Raw genomic sequence first — 26,051 nt, 5'->3', positions numbered from 1 at the left:
TCTCATCCCCTCTTAGACCCCCCCACTCCACCCCATTGTAAACTGCTTCCATCCTAATTTGTGCCGCTTGTTTTAATTTTATAATGAAAAAAGAAAGAAAAATCCACTGGCATTACTTGCATGCTATGATTAGCAACACGGAATAGGGCTCTGGTTATGAATCGTTCAACTGGATTGGGCAGAGACGGAAAGACTTGATCGCGCAGGGGCTGGGACAACATGCTTCACGAGAGTGTTCGGTAAATGTTGTACTTGAGGAACCTTCGATCTACAAAGCTGTATACGTCTGGTTTTTCAAAGTTTTAAGGTATGTGTGCTCATACATAAGGCTTATTAATAGCGATTTTCCCCTTCAGAGAGTTTATGTTCAATTTTATTTACGGCAATTTCAGTGTTCTCCCTTATTTTAAGCATGACAGCTAAAATAAATTTTCAAACCGGTAGGGCAATCCTTTTACCTGTTGAATTTTCAAGAATTCCCACCAATTTTAAACGGTAATAATAATAGGTACTACAGACGGTACATTTTGCCGGTTACTGCCTGAAAAGGAGAACACTGGCCAATTTTTTTGCTGTGTGAGTTGTTTTTGCTCCAAGCATTCTCTTTCAAACTCTGAATTTTAATGTTATTGCGGGCGACCAACGGAGCCCGCAATCCTAATCCCAACATTGGTTACAAACGCATGCGCGGCAGTTAAATAGCCTTGCAGTGACTCGAATTTAGCAAAAAAAGTCGTACTTCCAAATATTTGTCCCTAGGGACACTAAGAACCAATGAAATGAAAGGACATAATTTAAGCATAGGCGCTTTGACCACGCGAGACAAACACGAACAGCAGTAATTTGAGCACAGGAGCTCTGACCGCTAGAAACCAACACCAAGCAGAAGACAATTCTCACCAATGTTATTGTGCATCTGTTCAGAGGAAATCTTCCAGAGTGGGGTAGTCACTGAGAGAAGTTGAGAATTAAAAGTCTGATGAGCATTGTCATGTATCAGTTGATGTATCAGTTGACACTAACAATAGCACACATGATCTGGTTCTCCTAATATCAATCTAAATGTTCGTTCTATCATTTCTGTAATTTGCACTATTTTATTCTTTCGATTTGACACTCTGAAACTTAGAAGTAGGTGTCAGGCTTTCAAGCCATTTAATTGATTGAGTTTGTGTGAATTTTGGTAAAAATTGGACAAATTTGTTTTATAGCCATTTTGCAGCCTTGTGTATAATTTAATGCATGATTTAACAGGCATAGGTTAAGATGTTTGAATTGTTTCTGTGTTCCACACGTACCTCAAGATATGTGCAAGGATTGGGACATTTTGACTGTACAGTTCCTATTCTTGAGACTGTGTGATCTGATGAAACAACATGACCTCCGTTGCAATCTTGGCACTCACTATAATGCCTTCTTTCTTGGTGCCATTTTTCTGCTGTTCAAAGATTTAAAGGAAATTATTACTGCCACAGGTCACAGAAAATTTGAAATTTAAAAAAAGATTAAATTTCAAGAAAATAACATATGAAGTTGTTATTATCTTGGCAATGCTCGGCTTGTGTCCAGCTGACAGACTGCTGACCACTGCATCGTTTCCCTTTGTAATGTAAGTTCAAGTTCATTTGTGAATGAAATCATACATTTTCTTTTCCCTCTATTTTCATTGTTTATTAACATTTTAAATTATCTGGTACATTTTATGGACATGAAAGTTATTGGATTGGTACATTGGAAAATAAATTTGCATAATAAGCTGATGTTGTGTTTCCAAGAAAATCAATCCTTTTCCATGTTACTCTGAGGAACTATCAGCTCATATAAACTGTATGTAACATGCTAAAGGTATAAATTTTAAAGGTGGAGAGGATGGCTGTGAGGGAAGGTTCCGATTTCAGTACTCATAAATGAAATTGCTAATTGACACTTAGTCATGAAAATTTTTATTATTTTTGAAAATGAGTGAATTTTAGAATAATATGATTGTGGCAACCATTTATTATCTTTTCAAGACTATGGTTAATTTTGCAAACATACTCTTAAACAGATCAAGGTTGTGCCATACTTTCAAGGTTTGGACTTGAAGAAAAACACCACTTGCAAAGCTGTTTGCCTTTTTTTTGCCTACATTTATGAGTCATAAATAACTCACTGGCACATTACATGCACCTGTATTATTTCACAGTTGTTTATATTTAGGATACTTCTTGCATGTATTAAGTCAATTAGGTTTTAAAAACTGAGAAAAAGGATGACATGATATATTTTTTTTAAGAAAAATTTTTTGAATAAACAATACATTTTCCAACAAACAACATGAGGTTATAATTATACTGGTTTTCCTTGATTCATCCACAACATTCCAAACTCTAAATTGAACTGGAAGCAGTGGATTCTTGTTAGAATGTTGAGGATGAGGAGACACTTACCTCTCACAGTGTCATTCTCAGCCCAAGAGTATAAATGAATATCTGAAAACTATCAGCAGAGGGGAATATTTGACAAATTATAGATTTTGGTGGCAGAGGGGCTGGGAATGGGGGGTTATAAGTTCCTGTGATGAAACCAGGTTAAGTTCCTTCAACACTCAGCCACAAAACCCATGATAGGTAATCTGTATTTCCTAAATAAGTTAAAAAATTAAGCTTGAATTAATTGTAATCAAAACTGCATCCTCATGTTATCTCATTTGCTTTCTAGAGATCTGGTAGCTTTCACTTTATATGCCTGATGGGAAAGTGAAACACTTGCTCTACTGATGGAGAGTTATAGGTGTGGTCAGACAATGGAGGAGTCACCTGCTGTTGTAGAAGTCATAGTTAGACCTGATGAACCTCCCTCATCACAAGACATTACTGTGTCATTGTCTTCTTATGGTTCTTCGTCATCAGCTTTGAGAATTGCTGAAAACTCACAGTCGCCTGAAGTGCACTTTGTCACCAGAACTGACTCTGCAGACTGTCACATGCCATCTGTTGTGAGGAGACCTTCACAGCTCCCTATGGACGATAGAAGGGATAGTTGGACACAAGGGGAGTCTACTGTTGACAACATGACTACCATGTTCAGTCCTAATTTTCCTCTTTCACAAGATATTTTCTCTTCATCAACCTCTTTAGTGTCATCCAGTTCTTCAGCTTCTTTATCAAGAGTTGTTGATTACCCACGGCTGTCCTACGCAAATGTTTTCACCAGGCCTGATTTTACAGGTTCAGACTTTATAGCTGGTATGAACATTCCACCACAACTGCCTATGGGTGATAGACAGTTGAGTCATGGTGTTCCCTTGGTGCAAGACAGCTCAATTGCATCAGCTTGTTTTTCAACCAGTAGCCCCTTTTCAACTTTGTCAAGAGTGAATGATTATTCTCAGTCATTTCCCATGGGCTTTATCCCAAGAGTTGACTTCAGGGACACTCATGTGACATCTGGTGTGAACCTATCACCACAGCTACCTATGAACAACAGGAGGGAAAGTCACACAGCAGGAGAGTCAACTGTCAACACTTCAACTGCAATATTTAGACCTTTGAATGTACCAGCAATGTCAGCTTTTCAATCATCAGGAGCATTAAGTACTCTGGCACAATCAACATACCCAATGCCCAGAGGGTCTGCAGCTTCTTTACCTGCAAATGGGGTGAGAATTTTTACTTTTGCATGTTGTATTTTGATGTCAAATAATCTAGCATGTTACCAGTTGTTTTGTACCCATGCACTGTTATTTCATACCCAATCATTTTGTACCCTCCTAGGTTGATTCATACCAAGTCAGTTGAGTTTCCATAGAGTGTGTTTTCCATTGTTACATATGATTAATTAAAAGTAAGGTGGGTTTCTCGTTTTAAATAGCAATGTTACCCACACTAAATAGGTTTTGTACATGTGGCATCCATTTTTGACATGAAACCACCAAAGCGAGAAAAATCACACTTACACTAGTTATTATAATTGTGAAAATAGTCACAGGTATAAACAACACACTGTTCTATTAAAGACATCACATTTATTTTGTGTTATAGTCAATAATATTATTCACAACAGAATTTTCTTTTTATCTTACTTGCTTGACTTGACTTACTTGTTGTACACAACAAGTGATATCTGTTCACACACTTGCATGTGAGGTATTTCAAATGAATGTTTATTGGGATGGGTACAAATCAACCTGTAGTTTGGTTATGAACCAACTCAAACTGGGTAAAAATCCACTGAATTTTGGTGAGGAATGATCTTAGGTACAAAACCACTTGATGGCAAGTAGCATGAGTAGGGTTTTTAACATTAAATGTCTTCTCAGTAGTTTTACAGAATGAGTAATTTTAACAACATCCCACCTTACACTCTTGCTGTTTTTAATCTGAGTCTGAGACAAATCCAAATCACCTCTTCCATGAAGTTGAGTGAAAGACCACAGTATTTTATTTACTCTTTGTTTCCTCTTATTTATTTGCTCTTTGAATAACTTCCTTTCTTTCCTTAAACTTGTTAGTTATTTTCCACATTTGCCTTCAGTTTGGTCTTGGTTTGATCTTCTTCTGAGTTTGATCGTGGTTTTCATTTCTGCTTGTCTTTTGGCAGTTTTCGTGTGGTTATTTCTTTTCTTTTTCAGATTTCTTCTCTAATTACATTCCCCATTAGTATTTACTGGGTAGTATTTACTTATTTATCTGTTTTACAATTCATGCTTCATTAGCATTGCATGCTTATCAGAATTAAATCACTCACATGACTGGCTTATGGAGCTGAGTCCACTGACCATCAATTATCAATAGCTTTGATAGACCTAGCTCTTGAGACAGTGTGCCTAAGAGAAGAGGAATTTGAAATGAATAAATGGAATGCAACTTTAAAATTACTTTGCACACATTTGAATTATTCTGTGATGCTGATGTACAGTGCAACACCACCAACTCAGACTCCCAAGGGAAACAAAAAACAGTAGAAGTTAAATGTGGTTTGTGTCCTGTTGATAATTAATTTAAGGAATCAGGTTTTAATTTACCTGTCCTGCACAATCAACAGTCATTTTCATACATTTAGACTGTTTTATATGAGCTTTTTTACAAGTTTAGTAAAGCTATATGTATTTCATTTTCACAAATGTTATCACATTCAGCTATGTTCTGACAATTTGTCATTAATCAACCAACATTTTTACTTAAAGTTTGAATTATTAGGGTGAATTTGTGGAAAGGGAAAGTCTAATTTGTTTGAGTTTATTTAGAGTTCGAGTCAAGTGAGTTTGAGTTAGCTGCTAATAAATGAGTGGAAAAGTGGGGTCAAACCCAATAGAGGACTTATGTCCTATTGTTTTTGCTCCAATACTGCCTTGTACAAATCATTAAATGAACAAATAAATAAACCCAAGGGAAATTGCATCTTGTTTAAGCTAGTGGGGGTTTGAGTTAACCAGGTTAAGGTAAAAAGGGTTCTTCTGACAGTGCATCTGTTTCTTTTGTTTCTAGGCTTGTTATTCAAATTTTCCTTCGCTCAGACCTTGGCCATTACATGCAGTCCAAACCGCCTCAAGCAGTGTTTCATTGTCATTTGGTAAGTTACTCTGACCTAAATATGGGAGTGGGGAGATGTGAGCCTGAGACTGTTCACTTATAACCATACTGACACCAGTGTATTTTAAGACACAATAGACAAGCTAGAATAGCATCTTGTGAATTTAGTATTACATTTCACATCTGTGCTGTGAAGAAATGCATTTATGATTAACCCTTTACATTGCACTTTTAAAATTCTCAAATCTGATCGGTTCACTGCATTACAGCAGTGCTTTCATTATTATGGCATTCTTAAATCTTTGTTTATCTCTAGTTTGAACATTTTTTTGATTTGTTAATTGTACTGCCTTTTTTAATCGCATCAAGTGATATTCTGCTTTTTCGCTTTTGTTCTAAAGCTTTAATTGATAAAGTCTACTATCTTTTGTTTTGCTTTCACTTAATTTGTTAATATGGGAAACTTCAAAATGTTGCCCTTATTTTCCTCTGAACTGTTCAACAGCCGTGTACTTTTACAATATGATGCTTTCCATCAAATTTATAACCATAAGCAAAAATATCTTAATTAGGGTAATTTCATTGAAGGGAGAGAAAATTGCTAGAAGTTACTCCATAGCATGGTAGTATCCCATTTTTCCCTTCTATATATCAGATCTTCTTATGGTTTACTTTGTCCCAAGGTGTAAGTTAAATTACGTAACAGATGATATCCTCTTTTTCATAGAAGAAAGAGAGAGAAGAATGTCAGCTGGCTGCAGTTACCAGAATCCTAAACAACTCAAAGTTACATCTGTGGACTTACCAGGTTTATTGTTAGACATATTGACTATGATTGAATCCTAATACAATATATAGTTTTAATTATTATACATGTAATTATGTTGTTGAATTGGAGATTCAAGTTTATCAGAAATTTTTTGAAAGAGATTTAATTTTAGGAGATGATAAGTGGTTATAAAAAAATAAGTCAAATGGAAATTTGTCAAAGTGAAGTTGATGTAGATGAAAGTTAACCCTGATGTTCTTTGTGATGTATGTTGCTTAGTGTAGTCCTTTTACAGAACAGTCATGTAGAGGATTATAGGTGGTGTGGGTGCGTGGGTGTGTGTATGTATGTGTTTACATACAGTATCATTATTTTTCATTGGTGTCATGGTAGCAGCACAGGGCTTGGGATACATGATTTAATTCATTATCCAAACATTAAAGCTTTATTGAGTAGCACAGGTGGTGCTACGTTGGAGCATCTCGAATGCGCTTCTGGCTTAAGTCATGTGTTGGGTTATCTTATTATCTATTGCTGTCACTTATTACAGGGGAATAAAAGGGGTAAGTTTCTAAAGAAACTGTGGTGCTGCGTCGGTGGGAGAGTATAACAGGTAATTTAGTGCTAACAACTGAGTTGAAAACGTAAATTGGCCACTGTAAAGAGTAAAAAAGCTGACGTTTCGAGCGTTAGCCCAATCGCTCTGGCGAAGGGTGAACGCTCGAAACGTCAGCTTTTTTACTCTCTACGGTGGCCAATTTACGTTTTCAACTCAGTTGTTAACACTGAATTACCTACATATTACAGGGGTCAGTTACTTAAATCTGACCAGTAGGATTTTATTTCAAAATTCTTTGTCATCTTTGCTTGCAGTGGTCCCGTGCACCAATTGGCGCAATTGAACTAAGTTGGAAATGTTTGTTTCCTATGATGCGATCTGTTCATCTTTTATTTTTTTTCCTTTCTTAATAAAACGAGGTACACTAAAAAATGAGGAACTACAGAAATTAGGCAAAAAAATTGGTGTCAAGTGGGATACGCTTGGGCGTCGCCTGGGAGTCGAGGAGCCAGAACTAGAGAATATAGAACAAAGACACAAGGATTTGGAGAAGAGAGGATACGCCATGTTAATGCACTGGAAACAGAAGAATGGTTCTGAGGCAACTAATCAAATTTTGATTGCTGCATTACAGGATGACCGCGTGCAGCGCAAAGACTTAGCAGAAGAAATTTGTAACAATCATGGTAATTATTTACAACAACATCGATTAATTAGAAATAATTGACAGAAATTACTTATTCTATGACAGGGAATTTTGTATCAAGCAGACGCTGACCAAAGTTTTGGATTTGTTTCCCCAAATTTACTGTAAACCGAACCTCTTTTAAGAGGACACCTCTATTAAGAGGAGGCATGCAGACTCTAAAATTAAGTCCATCTATGCCTTAAAACAAGACAGTTAAAATATTTTAATATTAGTGAAAAATGGTGAGTTGGGGGGGGGGGGGAAGGGGGGTATGGTAATGGTTGTTTAATTGTCCATTAACAGTTCTGACGTCATGCCTTAAGCCTGAGACCCAGCTGTTAACAGTTAGTCTTAAATTGTACATGCCATTGAAATGTATCATGAATAAACATTCATCATTTTAATAATTGTTTTTTAACGGGATTTTTTTTCTTGAAACAGACATACCAGACATACCCAGAAATCATTTTGATGTGGAAGTCTGCCGGCGTAAACTTGCAGAGCATTACAAAAGAACCGCCACGGTCCCAACCTCTGTGTGGTCCAAAAAATGTGCCGTAAATATTCACGAGATCTACACTCGATTGTCCTGGGTGAAAGAGGAACAAACCCCAACTGGGTCATCACGGGTTGGAATGGATCACTACACTGATGTGCTCGCTGAAAACAAGAACGGATTGCCTTCAAACAGAATACTCGTGCAAGGGCAGACTGGAATTGGGAAGAGCACGTTTGTGAAGAAACTGGCTATGGACTGGGCTGAACTTGACGAAAACAGGTTGACAAATGAACAGAGAGCTATCCTGAAGAATTTCGAGCTTGCTGTTATTATTGATCTCAAAAAGGTATCTAAATACCAAAACCTCAGAGATATCATAAGCGCCTCCCATATTTTTGCCGATGAGGACACAGCCATGAAGGACGGTCTGCTGAGTTACATCACCCACAACCAAGACAAAGTTCTCCTCGTTTTTGATGGATACGACGAATATCATTTCGGAAGCAACTCAGAAATCTTTGAGATATTCAAAGGAAACAAGCTGAGAAACTGTTGTGTGTTGATAACAACTCGAATTTCCAAAGCGGATGAGCTGAAAGAGTTTAAGGACGTGCATGCTGAGATCACTGGGTTCAGTGGAGAGGACAGCCACTCCTTTATGGTCAGAATGCTTGGTGAAAAAAGACAAGCGAACGCATTACAGTATCATCTTTGCAAGCGAAACCTGTACGATCTGGCGAGAGTTCCGCTACTTCTCCTGTTCTTTTGCACTTTGTGGAAAAAAGGAAACGCACAGAGCTTTCCTGACTCCAAAACAACATTGTACATTGAAATCGTTCAGTACGTTTTGAATCATAATGCAGCGAAATGTTCTCCTGCTAACTTTCGCAAAGTTGAAGATTTCAAAGAGATTCTGGCTAAAATTGGAAAGGTGGCGTTAGAATGTCTTTTAAAGGACGATCATGTATTCGAGTATGATCAACTGTCCCATGCCAACCGAATTTGCGAAGAAAGTCAGATTATAGGCTTACTTCAAGTCAGTGAGTACTCAGAGAATCTTCGACCAGCAGGGATGGTATCGTTTATTCACAAGAGCATACAAGAATTCTTAGCAGCGTGGTATATTAACTACAGATGTGTCCCTGAAGGAAATCTCGGTGAAATTAATGACCGCACCCGCACTTTGGACGACTGTAGATCCTTAGAAAATGTTTTTCAATTTGTTTGCGGTTTGTCTAATGATGGAGCAGTGAAAGTTTTTGAACATTTGAAATCGGTTAGAATTTCTGACTCAGAACTGGATTTGTCAAAAATGATACCCGATGGGACCGACGAGCCACTGTGTGACATTACATGGAAGCGCCAGTGTTTTATTACCCTGGTAAATAGTTCATTTGGTGAAGTTCAAACCAAAACTGAAGTCTTAAGACATTATTTAAATTGCACTGATGGGATCATCTTTGTTGAGAGAGAATCAGTTCGTGAAATTATACCCGATTGGAGGATTTTAAATGGAATTACTGTTAATGGTGTGGTTTTGTTTGAAAACAAATTTGTTCGTCAAAAGGCGACGAAAATATACCGGTCGATGTTGTTTCTCGATTGTTTGGACGTTCCCCTTAGGATGACTGAGAATTCAGTGGTTGTCGCAGTCGGGAAATTTTTAAGAAAGTTTAAAGCTATTAGTTGTGGTTCGTCTGTGCCGTGTAATTTCACGTGCATTCTTCATTACCATAACTGCCAGGTGTTTTTTAACATCACTCATTTGTACCTGCATTGTGAGGACCATGCTGACTTACTCACCAATTTGACTTCCACTCCATCCCACTCCACAAGTTCGTCATCAGAGGGATTCTGTTTGAAATATCTAAGCATTCTTCACATTTATACAGATGTCAACGAGGAAACGATGAAATGTCTTGTTACCATTTTTAGAGATTGTAAGAATTTAAAAGATATTTTATTTTCGAGTGTAACTGAACATACTTTTGAACTTCTTCAATATGTACCAAACCCCCGTACGTGTCGGGTACACCCTGGTTATTTGTCACTGACGTCAGCCGACGTAACGAAGCTCGCTCGTTTGTTACCACAGTTTAAGAATCTCGTCTCCCTTAAACTTAACTTTAATGACTGTTGTGCTGAAGCAGTAAACAAACTGGTTTCTAGTATCACGCACAAGACTCTTGAGGAACTGGGACTGTCTGGCATTATACTGACTCCAGTCACAGCCGCCGCGCTTGGTCGGTCAATTTCTGAAATGTCGTCCTTACGTAAGCTCTCGATATCTGGGCCGAAAAGAGGGTTTCTAGAAACAAACGAGATGGAGGCTTCACCAACAGGATTTGACAGAACATCTCTGGTTTCACAATTATTTACGTTCAACACAGGAGGTTGTCTCTTTTTGCCCAGTTTGTATACTTTACATCTTGAGCGTTTAAATTTGAATGAACGGGGCTTACATGAGCTGTTGGATAATTTGAAATTATTCTCAGAGCTGAGACAGTTTTTCCTATATGACAATCCACTGGGTGACAAGCGCACGGTTCACTCTATGGTGAAAAAAGCACTGCCTCAGGTTGATGTTTTTTATTGTGGTGATGTTTTTTATTGTGATGACGACTTGTTCATTCCCTAAGTGAAGGACACAGACGTTTGCACTGACAGAAGGAATGATTGTCTTTAGTATCGCGTCACTTAAGTATCACGTCTGCCACTTACATTGCCTGACGTCATGGAATGTCAATTGTAACAACAGGCAATGGAACTTGTCTCCAGCTACTTGTTAGATGACTCAAGTTTACATTTTATTTTAGGTTAGAATCAAGAACTATTAATTAATGTTTTAATTTTAACGGAGAAAGGTTTGAATGTATGAAAAACTTTCAATAGGTAATTAAAAATTCATGGAATTGGATCAGCCTTTCCAAGTTTTATTCATTTTTATTTTGGTACGTGAGAGGAGCGCATAATGTCGAGCGCGCGGAGCGAGAGTCCTTGCGGAGCACAAAAAACGAAGAGAATAATGTTCTCGTCTAAGACTTAATAAAAAGACGGTTTCTCGACTTCTACTCAAGTCATTACCATATCTTTATAACATTTTCCCTCACGTCACAACGAAATTGCGTGTCAAGTTTTAAGCTTAAATTCATTTTGTCTCCATAATTAGTGAAGGCAAATATGCAAACAAGAGCAGTTTTTATATTTAAAAAAAAAGTATTTTCAATGCGATCATAGCATGCAGATACGTGCATAAAAGACACAAGACACTTGTCCCGCTAAGCATGCCTTCACCCCCCTGCATTGTTGGTTTAAGGTGATGGGTTTGACTTAAGCCTACCCCCTCCCTCCCCTATTCAAAAATTTGCCAATTGACTTAATGCACGTGAAGAGTTCTTATAACTATTAATAAAGGGTGTAAGTTTCTAAAGAAACCAAGGTGCTGTGTCGGGGTAGATGGGGAGTATAACAAGATAATTTTAGTTTCACCAACTGAGTTGATAATGTAAATTGGCTTTTGTAAAGAGTTTCTAAAGCTGTTTTTTTTTTCTGAAGCCTCTCAGCAGGCCAGCCTTTAAAATCTGATTGGCTGTAATGAGTAAAGCTTTAAACCACAGTCAAAAAAGTTAAGTAAGGCTTTAGGTTTGTCTGCCCGTAGTCAAAACCTTGGGTACTGTTTCTTCCCATGTAGACCTCCCAACCAGTAATTAGCATTTATCTATGCCTGACTGCTTCTTTTGCAAGGCAAAAAGCTCCCCAGAGGACTCTATCAGAGTTTCTTGGGTAACAACTTTCTTACCAAATTTGTTTGCTATTTTTCTAGAATAAACAAAAACAGCTGTTCTTCAGTAACCCAGCCAAAATATGGGGAGTTATAGGGGTGTACTCCTTGTTGGTATATCCCATGTCATTGCTACTCTTAATATAAAATTTGTGCCACAACAAAATATGGAGGAAATAGTATTCAGTGCAACATCACTTTGAGCACACAAGTGCAACTACCATTTTGATTTCATATTAGATGTTTATTACATTTTCATCATTTATAGCATAAAATTATTTTATTTTTAATTGAAAACTAATTTTCATCTCAATCAAATCTCCACTCTAGCCATGAAATACAATTCAGCAATTGCTACAATGAATGCCAGCAAAACTCCAATAATCACTCGCTGAAACAAAAAGAAACAATAATGGTCAGTTATTTGATTCTAAACAGGTCAGGGATTACTCAGTTCACTGCCCTCTTTTAGCTGAACTGTCAGATTAAAAATCACTCTGAATTCTCCATGTTGTTGACAAGGGTTCATAGGTTAATTTTAGACTGTTATTGACCAAAAGTTACAACTGATGAGGTTTTCTTAAGGTTAAGGCCATGATTTTGGCTCAAAGTTAATCTCAACTTCACAAACATTTCTTACTCTGGCTAGCTTTAACTTGTGCCAAGGGAATTTTTCAAAACATATAGAAGCCCCAATCTCTGAGCATGGAGGATATTTTATGAGTGGCTTTGTGGCTCTGTGAATCTCCATCACTTTTACAGACACTTGTGTGAATAATTGTTTCTATAATAAGTAAATACCACAACAACACAGAAAGCAAAAAATAAGCCTGTTTCTGTTGATAAACCAAGAAATGGTCTGAAATTGAACTCTTCAGGGTGTGATTTTGACTTATTCCTTTGGGTACTCAGAGGTAAATAGTACTTGCTAATCACTTCCAAACTAGCCAATCAGCATGTGCAAAAAGTACTATTTACCTGTGCGGGGGGGGGGGGGGGGGTCAGGGGGGGTATATTAAAACCTCATAGAATTATAATGGAGGTCCATATTTTTCCCTTAAACTTGCTTCAGTCTAAGCCTCTCCCTACTCCAGATCTACAGCTGTAAGTATTGTTGCATAATGCCTTTAAAAGTTACATACCACAGCTATGGAGGGAAAAGCATACTGTGATGCAATGTAACCAAATGTGAATGTTGCAATTATTGACAACAGGAAGTTGATTATTGAAGACAACTGTTTGCCACCAGAGCGAACTGAAAGGAAAAACATGAGTCACTGTTTTAGCATGTGTTTGAAGAAACAAATCGGTTACAGATATTAATTAACATGAAACACTCAGGAAATAAATAGATATCAACCAGATTTAAGCGATATTGTAGGAAAAAAGGCTGAGCTCAAATTACAGCTCACCTGAAAGGATCATTTCTCGAACATGAATTATTTTATTAAATTTTTATCAGATTCCAGCACAGGAAAACCAGAACCCACCAAAATTTGTTTCACTCGCAAGCTGTGGCTCTTAATTACAGTTTGTAGCGGCACCCAACAAGTATCTGGGAGACATGGGTTTGAATCACATTGAAGCTAAAATTATCTAAGCCTCTTTTCTGCAATTGCCCTTACTGTAGCTCACCAACAAGGTTCATTTCTCCACTTGAGTTTCATCTGCATGTTTAAATGATGTAATTAATTTCAATAAAATTGTCAATACTCACCTTCTTGTCCAAATTGCATTCCATCAGTTTGATGCCACTACAGAAAAAAACAAAGAAAACCAAAGTTGAGCATAAACAAACAAGCTCCAAAACATTCACAATTTTTTAGCAGACCAAAAAGGGCTTGTGAAGAAACAAATTTTTTGTTACAAAGAATGTTCTATTTTTACATTTGATTTTAGGAATTCCTTTTGATGTTTAAAACCAACATTTCATAATTGGGCATGTGACAGTTACGGTTGCAAACTATGTAACCACCCCCCAAACTGCAAGCATTGCAATATTGAAAGTTTCAGCTCTAACCCTTCACACCCTAATATCAGTATGCATATTCTCCATACTGTTCTCTAAACATTTCCTAAGATGCCAACATGGAGAATAATTGTCTAACAATCAGGAGTTTATTTAGTGGGTGATCAGCTCCTTTAATCTCCTGACCTTAATTTTTGATTCAAGGATGATATGGTGAGGAGAAATTAGATGCCAGTCATTCTTAGGGGTTAAAGGGTTAAATTCAGGTCAGTCTACTCATTTTTATACCATCCCACCACTCTGCCTCAGACAAAGTAAAATATAATTATTCTCAGGCTACCCTTGGGAAAAAAAATGCTAACAAAGTCAAGATCTTGGTGGTCTCTTATCAGGAATTTACCTTTGCTTGGTTTCCCTGTGCCTTAATGTCTCAGCCCTACCAAGTTCACAGTTATTTTAATTACTTCTATTAGTTTATGACCTTAAATGACTCCCATAGTGGTAAGATGCAGACACTGACACTAGGTGTCGCAAGATAGAGAAAATAACATTATGTTTGAAAGTAAGTTTTCAGTGACTTAAAGTATTACAGAAGGAAAATCACTATTTTCATTCTAACTGAAGTAGCATAAAAATTATTTGTGCTATCCCTATAAAATGTGAATTACAAGAACAATCTCTCTAACTCTCTCAATGAACTAAAGTAAGTATAGACTTGATAATGATTGAGCAATTTCAAAAAAACTCTACAGTGCATCATTGTAAATCAATAATGGATATGTTATCATTAATTAGGTGACAAGAAGTTGACATAATGTGTCATCCATCTTGCTTCTTCCAATCTACTCTCTACTTTATATCTCATGAAGTAAAAAAGATACAAATATGAAATTTTCAGAAACTAATAGATCTTTATTTCCTTTTTTAGTAGATAAGAAATTTTCAGGAAATTGAAGAGAAAATGATTTTTTTTCCTTCCATGATACCTTAACTGTACATGGAATTGCAAAGGCCTCAAAACTACTAAAAGGGAAAGTATGCCCCAGAAAAAAGTAACCTTAACCGATGCTCTGGAAAAGTTTGCACATAAAAAATTTACCCTTTACATGTAATGCAACTTAAGACTCCAACTTGTAACACAATCATTCAAAAATTGTGCTTAAAACATGATAGGGGTGGCCACTATTTTGACAACAAGTCACAATCATCTGGGCCTGATATGCTTCAAATGGGAAGGAACTAAAACATTTGTTTCATGATAGTATCTACTCTGGTTGTCACCCAAAAAAAAACATCATTTGACACAAGAATATCTTATTGCACAAGTTACCAAGAGCTGGGAAACAATGGAGTTAGATTATCATTTGTTTCAAAGTAATGTTATCAGCTGAACAATCAGGTTACTAAGGAAAATTCAAGGTTACAGCATCTATATACAAATTTTTAGTATATTGAAGGTAATTTGCCAACAGCAAAGTTACCCTTTTGATCTTAAAGCCTGATCACTGCCATGTTTCATTTACAGTACTTCTATGAACAAGTGCCCATGAACTTATAAGGGTCCTACCCCAAATAGATGGCCATGCCATCAGCAATAATGTAAAAAAAGCACCCCTATCAAATAAGCACCCCCCACCTCCTTCACTTTCTTAAATGGTTGATATAGAAGTAAAACCTGTTTCTACTACCACTTTATTTAACACTCATTTTAGCTTTGCCTATAGCGGAATCAGTACAAGAGAATAATAAGCCCCCCACTCTTTCTAAGAAATGCCCCTCCTTTTAATCAAAATTTTGAATAAGCACTCAGGTGATTATTTGAGAAAATATGGTATATACTCTTTCATGTAGTTAAGACAATTATGTTTCTGGAGCGACCTTTTCCCTCAAGCAAGAAAGTTTCAGGATTATGCACTACCTTTTGATCAATATTTGAAACCATTCTTTCATACTCCACTTTTTCTTGTTTTGCTTTTAGTTTCTTAAGACGTGCTACAAGCTCTGGACTCTGAATGAAAAAAAAACTAATGTTATTCACATTAGAAAATTTGGATAGATGTGTACATGTAAAGTAAAATTTACGGTCTGATGAAAAGACAAAGGAGAGGGAGTCAATGGCTAAATTCAAACTGGGCATTTAAGAGAGTTTTCAGTGATTACATTATATTTTATCACCTACCTTTTCTGGTAGTTTTAGTGGCTCTACATAAACTTCACTTCCACAAAGCAACTCGTGTAAATACATATTTGAGCTTGAATCTGGAAAGAAACAAAATTAAATACCCTTAGATAAAAAAACAACAACAACAACAACAAACAGTTAAATCGTTTGTCTCACGATGTAAAAGTCAGGCTATCAATTTTATTGATCGTGTCGTTTCGCGATCGACTTCTATACTGCTAATCTTCTAGGATTACTCCTTTTTAAAGAAAGGTCTTTTCCTACCGATGGCTAAGAAAGTAAAATTTATGAACTCTCTGAGTATGAACGGTATCAAGATCATGTTCTAAAGAGCTTATACGTTAACTAAAGTAGCTCGAATTATTTTACCGGAATCATGCTTCTCTCGCACGCATTTCCAAAGTTGCTTCACTAACTTAAACGGAATAGGAACTTTGCAGACCCCTTGCGTGGAATCTTGTTTCTCCAGAGAAACATCTGTATATTGTGATAGTCGTTCGGCGAGATCCTGTGGAATATGATCGTATTTGATGGCATTTACGATGGTGTTTTGGATGTGGCTTGTCAAAACAACATCTACCGCCATACTTGTTTCGTTTGAAAACTGCTGACATACAGTTGGCTCAATTTTGCTTGTGACCGGAAACAATCACCATTCCTCCAATCTCGCCAACTTCCGCGTTTTGAATTGAACTCTCCGCAATATTTAATTTTGCTTAGGCTTTCAAGGGCAGCTAAATGGAGTCAATTACCACGACTTGTCTTATTGATCTTGCCTTTGACTTATCAGTTGATTGGAAAACGCTTGCACGTGTTCTTGGTCTTTCTGAAGAAGTATCAAGAATATGTGATGACTACAAACGGAATGTCTTCGAGCAAGCTTACCGAATGCTGCAAACTTGGAAACGAAGAAACGGATCCCAGGCTACTTATCAAGCCTTAGGTGAAGCACTTTCACACGATGTAGTGTCACGTAATGATTTGGCACAAAAATACTGTGCGGGAAGAAACAGGAGTTCTTTGGACGAAGGTAGGAGATTGAAATCTTTTCGAAGCTTATTGCACAGCGCTTCAAAAAGAGCGGCGAAATTTACGAAGAACTTCGATTTCTTACAAGTTATTTAATTTATTTTGAAATAATTGGCTCAGTGATTCTTGATTTTAACACCTGGAAGAATATATCGTGTTTGTTACGTCCTTTAGCAATGACTGAGTCGAAAATGAGACAGTTTTATCGATCATCCATTTGAGTGTGACCGACAACAGCGTTACATCTTTGGTAATCAATCCGACGATTTCTGGGCATTATTATTCAGTTGTTTAAATAACAGACAGAAAAACAAACAAAACAAAAGCGCTTTACATATTTGCGCCAGAATCATCAGATTTGTTAGTGTTGGGTCAAACTGATCCTCCATAGTGTGTATCCTTTCAACCACATATTGTTACAGTACATTGCAATATTGAATTATTTCGAGGTAAAAGAGGAAACGAAGCCCTCCAAATTCTTCAGGTCACAGGTAGATCATATAACCCATTGAATTTGAGAAAGTGTGCCGTCGGTTATTATTATCACTCGTGTGGTTATTAATCTGTATCGTTCACTATTATTTTCAACGATCAATCTCAGCCTGATTTAACTGATCGCAGAGTGTCGTGTCACTTATTACGTGCCGTCTGTGTCCTATCAGTTATCGCTGTGTATAAGTGGTTTTGTGCGATGTAAAGCGATAGTATTCATACCGTAGGGGGGAGGGGGGGGGAACTTGAGATAAGTCGTGGCCGGGGTTGTGCTGCTTTATTATTTTATCTCTGACCTTCTTCTGAGCGAAATATGGCCCTTGATTCAATTGTTTTGGGTTTCAGAATATCGACTCGTTCAGCCTCGTATAGCCTTTTCAGACAGAATTAGAAATAGGGTAATTTAGAATTATTAACCGAGTTGATAGCGTAAATTGGCCGCCGTAAAGAGTTTAAAAGCGGACGTTTCGAGCGTTAGCAATGTGTGGGTTTCTATTCAGAAAATGGAGCGACGCTCCGTAATCATCCTGGGCAGCATATGGCAGTTTGCGGCCTTTCCCTACATCTAGGCAGTTCGGAAGGCCGCAAAACTCTAGAACAAAAATCAACGAGCGCTTTTCATTCAATTAATTTATTCTTAGAGAGAGATGTTTTTTCGTCTTGTGACGAGCGTGGGACAAAGAAAAAAAATTTTTAGAGTCAAGTGATTCTGATGATGACTTTCGCTCAGGTTTTCGAAACGTCAGTCACCACTACGGACAACAGTCCTTCTCAGGGCTACACTTACCCGGTCGATCAAACTACACTATTACATGCTACAATTACATGTAACTGAAATGTAGTACAACAGCTTGGCCGTGAAAGGTCTGGGTACGAGACTAGTCCCCTAAGCTCTCCTAAACTATAAAGGATCTCAGGGTGAATAACGTCCTGAAAGGTTGTGTGTCTCGACAAAGTTCCTCATTTGCAGTCGTTCGTATTCTTCTCCATCCTTAGCCATCCTGAGAGGATGAGAGGTCTCTCGTAGCCTTGATTTTTTTATCCCCTCTTTCGTTGGGATTTTCTTTCTACTGATGTGCCATTTTGTCTGGGTTCCTTAGCTTCCAGTTCTGCAAGAAGAGCTACGCCTCATTGTTTCGTTTTTTTTTCTCTCTCAACGTCTTGCAGGGATCGACCTTAAAGGACTCAAGACCGGCATGGTTACCATCGCTGACATGCTCTCCATTGCCAACAACTTTGGAAAAGAGTGGATGTGGGTCGGCCGACTTCTCGGGCTTGAAGACTCCTTGTTAGACGGCATCAAAGAGGATCTCTCACAAACTTACGAATGTACTTACAAAATGCTCGAGTGGTGGTGTAAGAAAAAAGATTCTGACGCAACTTACGAGTACCTTGCACGGGCGTTGTTACACAGAACAGTTGGCATGCGGGAAGTTGCTGAAAAATTCTGCGTGGACCACCGAGAAAAAAAGATCGGTATGTTCCAGTTGCTGAATGACATAACAACCCTCAGTCTCAGAAAATATCAGAAAACAAGACAAAAAGATTGCTAGAGCCGGTTCAGTTGAGCATATCCACAAGACGCTAAGGAAAAGTAGAACCTTTGCCTTTATACCCAGTGTTAACATCTGTAATGTTTTTTTCTTTAATTTCATGTCAGCCACGTTAAAAAAACGGTAGCTGGAGAAAAAGAAGCTGATCCCTGATCACTTGAGTTTCAAACAGTTCGTTAGCGATTGCAACCACATTTAACGAAGTGGTGATATAGGTTGTTTTTGCGAGTGATCATCGGCTAGAGACTATAAACCGGCCAATATTGTCTTGCAAGAGATTATATTCTCTTGCGTCTTGGTATTGTTTTATTGATCGTGTCACTACTTAAAACATTCGGGATTTCCGGGTGTACTTTTACATGAACCCTAATACGAAACTATTCCTCGCAAGAGAGCCCCTGATAAAGTCTTAATTGCATGAAGTAGCTTACGTTTTTTCATTACTTAAATCAGCCTCTGCTGCACCTTCTGGTGAAGGAAACACACCAATTGATAAGAAATTGAAGAATTTGACCCTGAATGGTTCTACGGCATGTGAATTCGCGGGAAGCTATACCGAGGCGCCAGGCGCAACAGGAAACAAAAGCTTTCAAGGTAAGCTCAGTCTGAACTCGTGACTCGGTACATCTCTTTACTTTAGTCACTATTGATAAAGAAGGCAGTGCAAAGAAGGTTTAAACTGCTGGTGATAGTACAGTGAAGTGGTTAAAAGTTTAATTAGCAGATGAATGATTGAAAAATGGTCTGTTATTGAAACCCAGGACCCAGGTTTGCAGTGGGAGGGAGGGTAGAGTAAGGTAAGCGGAGTTGCTGTTGTTGTTGATGTTTCTCCTCCCCGTATATTTGCTGTCCGCAAAGCAAAGATTTCCTTCACCTAAAATTTGTTTAGCGATTAATTAGTACCTACCTAAAGTAAGCTGGAAATTTTCGTGGACAATTGTGGAGATGAGAGTAAGAAAATCTCACCCTCAGAGTCAAACGGACAGATAGGAAACACACCCGTCCGCGTGACAGGTGCGTAATGTTCTGAACTACAAAGCGAGCGGGTCGGGTTTGACTACTTGATTTGGCTTTTCGAACTTCTTTCTCCCTCTGTGGTAAAGCATTTTATTCTTTCTTGGTCGGCAACTACCACGACGTAGAGTCGAAATGAAAAGGAAAGAGAAAATGTCTTCCCATGGAACAACATTCAGCATGATTCATTTGACCCTCACTGTTAAGTTAGCAAAAGCAAGGAGAAGGAAAACGAGGTTTAGAAATAACTATCAATTGAAAGTATTATACGTTTACTTATGACCAGGTACCACGCCACCCAGAGTTCCTGAGCCGGCTGATGATTGCATAACTAAGAACGTCATCACCATTCTGCCATACAAAGTGTGGAAAGAATTGGCCATTAAACTAGATCCCGAGCGTCCATTAGGAGGAGATTACAAAGATCTCGCTTGTGAGATGGGATATACTGTGGAGAAGATCTTGTATTTCCAGTCGAGGAATGGTCCTACGGAAGCCCTACTCACTGACTGCGCAAACTCAGTCTCAATTGACGAACTTTGTAACAAGTTGGAGGCGATTGGAAGATCTGATGCAAAGATAGTGGTTGATGAATGGATCAAGAAAAAGACTACAAATGTGTAGCTTGCAATATTTAAACCGACCACCGGGTTGAATCCTTGAAAGAAGGGAAGATTTCGCAAAAAGTGTTTAACGGACAGCGAGCAGTCCGGAAATAGTATTACGCATTGATTTTCAAAGCTAGGAAGACATCGTTTGAGAAGAAGACTCAATGACTTTTCATTTAGTAGTCTGTCTCATAGTGCGGTATTAATTCCGAAATTTGCAATAATTATGAGAAAGTTGCCCCTCTTTCTAGAGTATCTCCTCAAGAGGACAAGCATCCCACAAACCTAAATTAAGACTGAGCTTTTTAAAAAAGGACAGTTCTGTGTTTGTTTTTTTTTATTTTGCTTTTGTTGTATTTTTCTAATTCTTTCCAAATAAAATTGTTGCGGAAATCTTCTTGCCAATCATTCTTTGGAAATATCAACATCTTTAGTCGAATTCTTAGCATATTAAAGGACAATCTCCGAGCGGTTGGGATACTCTTTTGACTTTAGATCATGGCTACCGTTATGATTTCATACACCGACTATTTAATGGCAGAAATAATGGAAGATGATGTTGTTTCTAGAGCGTACTTTTCCCTCAAGCAAGAGAGCTTCTTCAAGCACTACTTTTACATTTGAGACTTATGAAAACTTATGACTTCATATTTGAAGTCACAGAAAGGGCCTTTCTGTCATAATCTCCTTCTACGTGTTCTGCTTTTAGTTTCTTAAGTCAAACTATTAGCTCTGGAATGAGTGAAAAACAAAAAAATTGGTTTTCAACAGAGACTGCTTGGATATACACGAATCGGCTGTGGCAGAGAGTTTTAGTTTTTGGAGAAGACAAAGGTGGATGAGTCATTTGCTTAAAAAAATTGAACGTGTTAGTTTTATAACTATATGAAAGTTTGATAGTTTATCTCACAATATAGAGCCAGGATATCGATTGCATTGATCGCCACACCTGGTGCAACCTAAAGATCCCTTTTTTACAAGATCCCTTGTAAATGTGGCAAACTATAGATCGGCGAAACGGCGACAGCGATGATCGAAAGAATGAACGAGCATAAAAGAGACATACAGACATACAGCTTGCATGCTTTTTTTATCACTATAAAGAGTTTCAGAACACGCTAATGAAACAGGACATGTTCCTATTTGGAACCAAGTTAGGTTTATTGGCATGATGCGCCCTACTGGTATACCCGTAGGGTTAAATAAGCCATCCACTTAAGATATCATCCTAATTAGCGTCTTTAGAGACAATGGCATCGAAATTCTGAGCCTGCGAGCAGACCCTTATAATTAGCGCCGCAAGACGCGCATTTTTCCGTTCTCGGGAAGATTTAAGAGGTCCAGGGGAGAGATTAGCCGGGGTCTGGTGCTAATAATATCAGTGCTAGACCTATGGCAGAATTGTTGCTAACTCGCAATGCTCGAGGCTTCATCCTGCGGGCGAAGAAACCCTCACGCCCTAGCGCTTATGTTAGGGACCTTTAACAAAACCACGACGGCGGCGGCGACTAGGACGTAGCAAAACAAAAGATCTAGTAAGCAGAACAATAGCTCATCACGTGCGTTTAAAAACTGTGTACATTTCCTTGCCGTCCTGTGCAAAACGACAACGTGAAATCACCAAAATTTGCGTGATCTGAGCAAGGAAACGGATCGATAAGGGAACATAATTCACAAGTCGGGATAATAACAAGGATCAACAAGGAGGATTGAAATGCAATGATTGCGCGTCAAACACACAAATAACAGCAAACCAAGGGGCTTTGTACAATAAAACGTACACATTTATCTTGGTCGCCTGAGAAGGCTGGCAGTATAGCTGTCGAATTATCGCGATCAATATAGTACTACTTTTACATTAGGAGAGCGAGATTGAACTTTGGACCGAACGCGCGTATTTTTCTGTCATCTCGAATTATCACTATAAAGTTGTGGTAAATAAACCAGCTAAAAGGTTCAACGCTTAATTTACTGTTTATCGTGAAACCGTCCGTGACTTCAACTGAGTCGATAATGTAGACTGGCCACCGTAAAGAGTTCTAAAGCCGACTTTTCGAACGTTAGTCCTTCATCAGAACGAATGACGAAGGGCTAACCCTCGAAACATTACAAATATTGATCTAAAGGGTGGGAAAACTGCCGAACAGGCCTCGTAAACCCAGCTAACAACGTCTTTACTCTCTTAGCAGGAAAAATCACAATATCACATCATAAAATTCTTATGTAGCAATCAAGGTTGCCCAGGTTATTTTTCTGTGACTCGTGTTTTTATTTCAGGATTTTCTCGAAAACATTACCAAAGTTGTTCCACTGAATTAAGCGGAATAGGAAATATACTCTCCTCTGGTACGGAATATATTTTCCCCACAAAAATTCCTGTATAACTCGATAGTCTTTCTAGGAGATCCTGTGGAATATGATTGTATTTTATGGCTTTTACGGTAGTGATTTGGATGCTAAAAACAACATCGACCGCCATCTCTGTTTCGTTTAAGAACTGCTGACCTACACCACAGTCGGCTCTCCTAAACCGGAACTATCAAAATTTCTCGAACTCGCCAACTTCCGTGAATTTGAGACGAGCTTTCTGTGATATTTTGGTTTGTTTAAGCCCTCAAAAGCCGCTTAATGGAGTCGATTACCACGACTTGTCTTATCGATCTTGCCTTTGACTTATCAGACGATTGGAAAAAGCTTGCACTTGTTCTTGGTCTTTCTGGAGAAGTATCAAGAATATGTGATGACTACAGACGGAATGTCTTCGAACAAGCTTACCGAATGCTGCAAACTTGGAAAGGGAAAAAGGGATCTCAGGCTACTTCTCAAGTCTTGCGTGAGGCCCTTGCACACGAAGCCGTATTGCGTAATGATTTGGTTCAAGAATACTGTGAGGGAAGAGACAGGAGCTCTTTGGACGAAGGTAAGAGATTGAAATCTTTTCGAAGCTTATTGTACAGCACCTCAAACAACAAGAGCGGCGACATTTACAGAGAACTTAGATTTCTTAGGAGGGATTTCATTTACTCAAGTAGCTGGTTCACTGATTCTTGATTCTGACATCTGGAAGAATATATAGTACATGTTACCTCCTTGTGGATTGACTTAGACAGTTTTTACACTGATTCATTCAAGTGTGACTGTTAACAGCGTTAGATCTTTCGGTAAACAATGGGATGAAGTTGAGACATAAGTATTAGGATGTTTAACTAGCAAACAACCGAAACAAAACCAAAGCACGTCACAGATGTGCGCTTAAAATTATCAGAGTTGTTAGTAGTCAAAATGGTACATACTTTTAAGTGGGTGATATCATAGTAAAATGAAATATTTAATCGTTTCGAGGGGGAGGTGGACAGAAATCCTTGAGGGACGGGGGAGGGGGGGATTTGATCGTGTTTCTGAGCTATCGCCAACATTTTGATGATGTAACGCGATGCAAACGATAATAAACCAAAACAGGGACTAAACCATGAAAGCAACACCAACGAAAGGGTAGCGAAAAAAAAGGAGTTAATAAACGTGCGTTTCAAGACTGCACATTTGCGGGCCGTTCCTTACAAAACAACAACGTAAAATCACTTAATTTTCCAGGCTGGTCGTTTGCAATCCGTTGAATCTCCTCCACCTTCAACTACCCTTGCGCCTTCTCGATTTATCATGGCCTTTCTTTCTACGGAACTAACATTTTGTTTGGGCTCCCTCGGATTTAAGGTAGTTTTGTAACAATAGCCACTCACCCGGCTGTCTCGTTTGTTGTCTCAATACCTTACAGAGATCGACGTTGAAGGACTCAAGCCCGGGGTAGTTTCCAGCAGTGACTTACTCTCCATCGCCAAAGACTTAGGATTAAAGTGGGTCTGGATTGGTCGACTTCTCGGGTTGGAAGACTCCTTGTTAGATGGCATCAGGGAAGATCACATACAAGTCTCTGATTGTCAATACAAAATGCTCGAGTTATGGAGGAGGGTAAAGACTACTGGGGCAACCTACCAGTGCCTTGCAAGGGCGTTGCTGCACAGAACAGTTTGCATGCGAGATGTTGCTGAGAAATTCTGCGTGGAGAATTAAGAAAAACAGATGGGTATGTTTCAGTCGTTGAATAATGAGATGAACTTAACTCTCGTATAAATTATTAAAAAACAAGAAAAAAAATTATAGAACTGCATGTTTCATATCTACAGGGAAATAAGAAAAAGAAGAACCTTTGCTGTGATAATCGAACCTAAAATTTGTATTGCTCTTTCCTCGTAAGCCTCTAAAAAAGTCGCTGGACTGAGTAATGTGAGAGAGAGAGACTACATGTTTATGTACATGTATATATGTTTTGACTCCCATTCCGCAGCGAGAATTTGCCCATAAGTTCTGATTCTGAAAACAAGATACATGATAGATTTGTGGTGAAAGAATTGGAAGAGAAAAATGGTTTCTCATGAAACAACATCAGGCATGATTCACAATTTTCTAAACAAAAGAAGCCAGAAATTGAGACAAAAAACCCGAGACACTAATAGAGGATTAAAAATTACCATCAATTAATCTTATTTTACGTTTGACGCATGACCAGGTTCAACGCAAAGAAACTGATGGATGAATGGATCAAGTCACAAGATTGCCAATACGCAGCCTGCAATATTTCGATCTACCGCTTTCTTTTGTGGCATAGGGATACAGAACTGAAATCCTAGAAAGAAAAGAACAGTTCTCAAAAATATGTCCCAGGGATAGCGAGCAAGCCAGAAATATATTTAATTATTGATTTTCTTGACGAAGAAAAAAGTGTTTGAGCAGTAGATTTCACTAAAAAGAGTTTAGAAAACGAAGCGTTGTTAATAGATAATCGATATATCCACCTGTGTTCCTTTTTTTCGAAAGACTAATGTATGTCACAATCATGAATACTATTTTATAATTGTATTCGAGTAAAGGAATTTTTGTCACTCTGTACGCCGTGAATTTGAAGAATAGAAGCTTGTACGTTGTTTGAGTTTGGTCAGCTTGTTGTTACGGTGTTCTAATAACTGATCAAGTAGCCTACGCGAATGTACTTATAAAATGCTCGAGTTATCGTGCAAGAAAGAGGAATGCCAACGCAACTTACAAGAGCCTTTCACAGACGTTGTTACACAGAGCAATTTGCATGCGAGAAGTTGCTGAGAAATTCTGCGTGGACCACTGAGGAAAAGAGATCGGTATATTCCAGTTGTTGAATGAAATAATGACCCTCAGTCTCAGAGAATATCAGAAAACACTCAAGACAAAGGATTGCAAGAGCCGGTTCCGTTGCGCATATCTACAAGGCGCTAAGGAAAAGTAGAGCGTTTGCCTTTATAACCAGCGTTAACATCTATGATGTTTTTTCTTGAAATTTTACGCCAGCCACGTTGAGAAAACGCTA

The 26,051-nt window shown here is 38.2% G+C and overlaps 4 protein-coding genes across 4 annotated transcripts; 3 read left to right on the top strand and 1 right to left on the bottom strand.

Annotated features, from left to right (window-relative positions):
- The first annotated feature begins 29 nt into the window (after positions 1–29).
- Positions 30–10,945, top strand: LOC113685843 (uncharacterized). Its single transcript, XM_089199995.1, has 6 exons — positions 30–307; positions 2,701–3,640; positions 5,469–5,553; positions 6,241–6,321; positions 7,252–7,527; positions 7,971–10,945. Exons 2-6 carry the CDS (start codon positions 2,759–2,761, stop codon positions 10,664–10,666), a joined length of 4,020 nt encoding a protein of 1,339 aa, XP_089056121.1. The 5' UTR covers positions 30–307; positions 2,701–2,758; the 3' UTR covers positions 10,667–10,945.
- Positions 10,946–12,032: 1,087 nt separating this feature from the next.
- Positions 12,033–16,559, bottom strand: LOC113685856 (vacuolar ATPase assembly protein VMA12). Its single transcript, XM_089199991.1, has 6 exons — positions 16,330–16,559; positions 15,958–16,037; positions 15,697–15,786; positions 13,527–13,563; positions 12,952–13,064; positions 12,033–12,200 (listed from the first exon to the last, which is right to left on the bottom strand). Exons 1-6 carry the CDS (start codon positions 16,544–16,546, stop codon positions 12,123–12,125), a joined length of 615 nt encoding a protein of 204 aa, XP_089056117.1. The 5' UTR covers positions 16,547–16,559; the 3' UTR covers positions 12,033–12,122.
- Positions 16,560–16,596: 37 nt separating this feature from the next.
- Positions 16,597–21,049, top strand: LOC113685858 (uncharacterized). The gene is made up of 4 exons (XM_089199990.1): positions 16,597–16,990; positions 18,649–18,957; positions 19,488–19,628; positions 20,335–21,049. Exons 1-4 carry the CDS (start codon positions 16,699–16,701, stop codon positions 20,670–20,672), a joined length of 1,080 nt encoding a protein of 359 aa, XP_089056116.1. The 5' UTR covers positions 16,597–16,698; the 3' UTR covers positions 20,673–21,049.
- A 2,125-nt stretch (positions 21,050–23,174) lies between these two features.
- On the top strand, positions 23,175–25,640 carry LOC149049134 (uncharacterized). The gene is made up of 3 exons (XM_089201917.1): positions 23,175–23,576; positions 24,429–24,737; positions 25,221–25,640. The coding sequence occupies exons 1-2, from the start codon at positions 23,285–23,287 to the stop codon at positions 24,722–24,724; spliced, it is 588 nt and encodes a 195-aa protein (XP_089058043.1). The 5' UTR covers positions 23,175–23,284; the 3' UTR covers positions 24,725–24,737; positions 25,221–25,640.
- The last annotated feature ends 411 nt before the right edge of the window (positions 25,641–26,051 follow it).

The sequence above is a fragment of the Pocillopora damicornis genome, chromosome 3, assembly GCF_964200805.1.
Source record: "Pocillopora damicornis chromosome 3, jaPocDami1.2, whole genome shotgun sequence".
Lineage (NCBI taxonomy): Eukaryota > Metazoa > Cnidaria > Anthozoa > Scleractinia > Pocilloporidae > Pocillopora > Pocillopora damicornis.
The sequence above is the reverse complement of the archived record's forward strand: the minus strand, read 5'-3'. Positions and strand labels throughout refer to the sequence as shown.

What these genes read in the sequence shown, in the direction of transcription:
- LOC113685843 (XM_089199995.1), top strand. Translation starts at nt 2,759, where the DNA reads ATGGAGAGTTATAGGTGTGGTCAGACAATGGAGGAGTCACCTGCTGTT. An exon ending in CAGTGTTTCATTGTCATTTG is followed by an intron (nt 5,554 to 6,240) that starts GTAAGTTACTCT and finishes TCTTTTTCATAG; the next exon opens with AAGAAAGAGAGAGAAGAATG. An exon ending in AGAAATTTGTAACAATCATG is followed by an intron (nt 7,528 to 7,970) that starts GTAATTATTTAC and finishes TTCTTGAAACAG; the next exon opens with ACATACCAGACATACCCAGA.
- LOC113685856 (XM_089199991.1), bottom strand. Translation starts at nt 16,546, where the DNA reads ATGGCGGTAGATGTTGTTTTGACAAGCCACATCCAAAACACCATCGTA. An exon ending in GCGAGAGAAGCATGATTCCG is followed by an intron (nt 16,038 to 16,329) that starts GTAAAATAATTC and finishes GTTTCTTTCCAG; the next exon opens with ATTCAAGCTCAAATATGTAT. An exon ending in TTTCAAATATTGATCAAAAG is followed by an intron (nt 13,564 to 15,696) that starts GTAGTGCATAAT and finishes TTTTTTCTGTAG; the next exon opens with TGGCATCAAACTGATGGAAT.
- LOC113685858 (XM_089199990.1), top strand. Translation starts at nt 16,699, where the DNA reads ATGGAGTCAATTACCACGACTTGTCTTATTGATCTTGCCTTTGACTTA. An exon ending in CAGGAGTTCTTTGGACGAAG is followed by an intron (nt 16,991 to 18,648) that starts GTAGGAGATTGA and finishes AACGTCTTGCAG; the next exon opens with GGATCGACCTTAAAGGACTC. An exon ending in AGGAAACAAAAGCTTTCAAG is followed by an intron (nt 19,629 to 20,334) that starts GTAAGCTCAGTC and finishes ACTTATGACCAG; the next exon opens with GTACCACGCCACCCAGAGTT.
- LOC149049134 (XM_089201917.1), top strand. Translation starts at nt 23,285, where the DNA reads ATGGAGTCGATTACCACGACTTGTCTTATCGATCTTGCCTTTGACTTA. An exon ending in CAGGAGCTCTTTGGACGAAG is followed by an intron (nt 23,577 to 24,428) that starts GTAAGAGATTGA and finishes AATACCTTACAG; the next exon opens with AGATCGACGTTGAAGGACTC.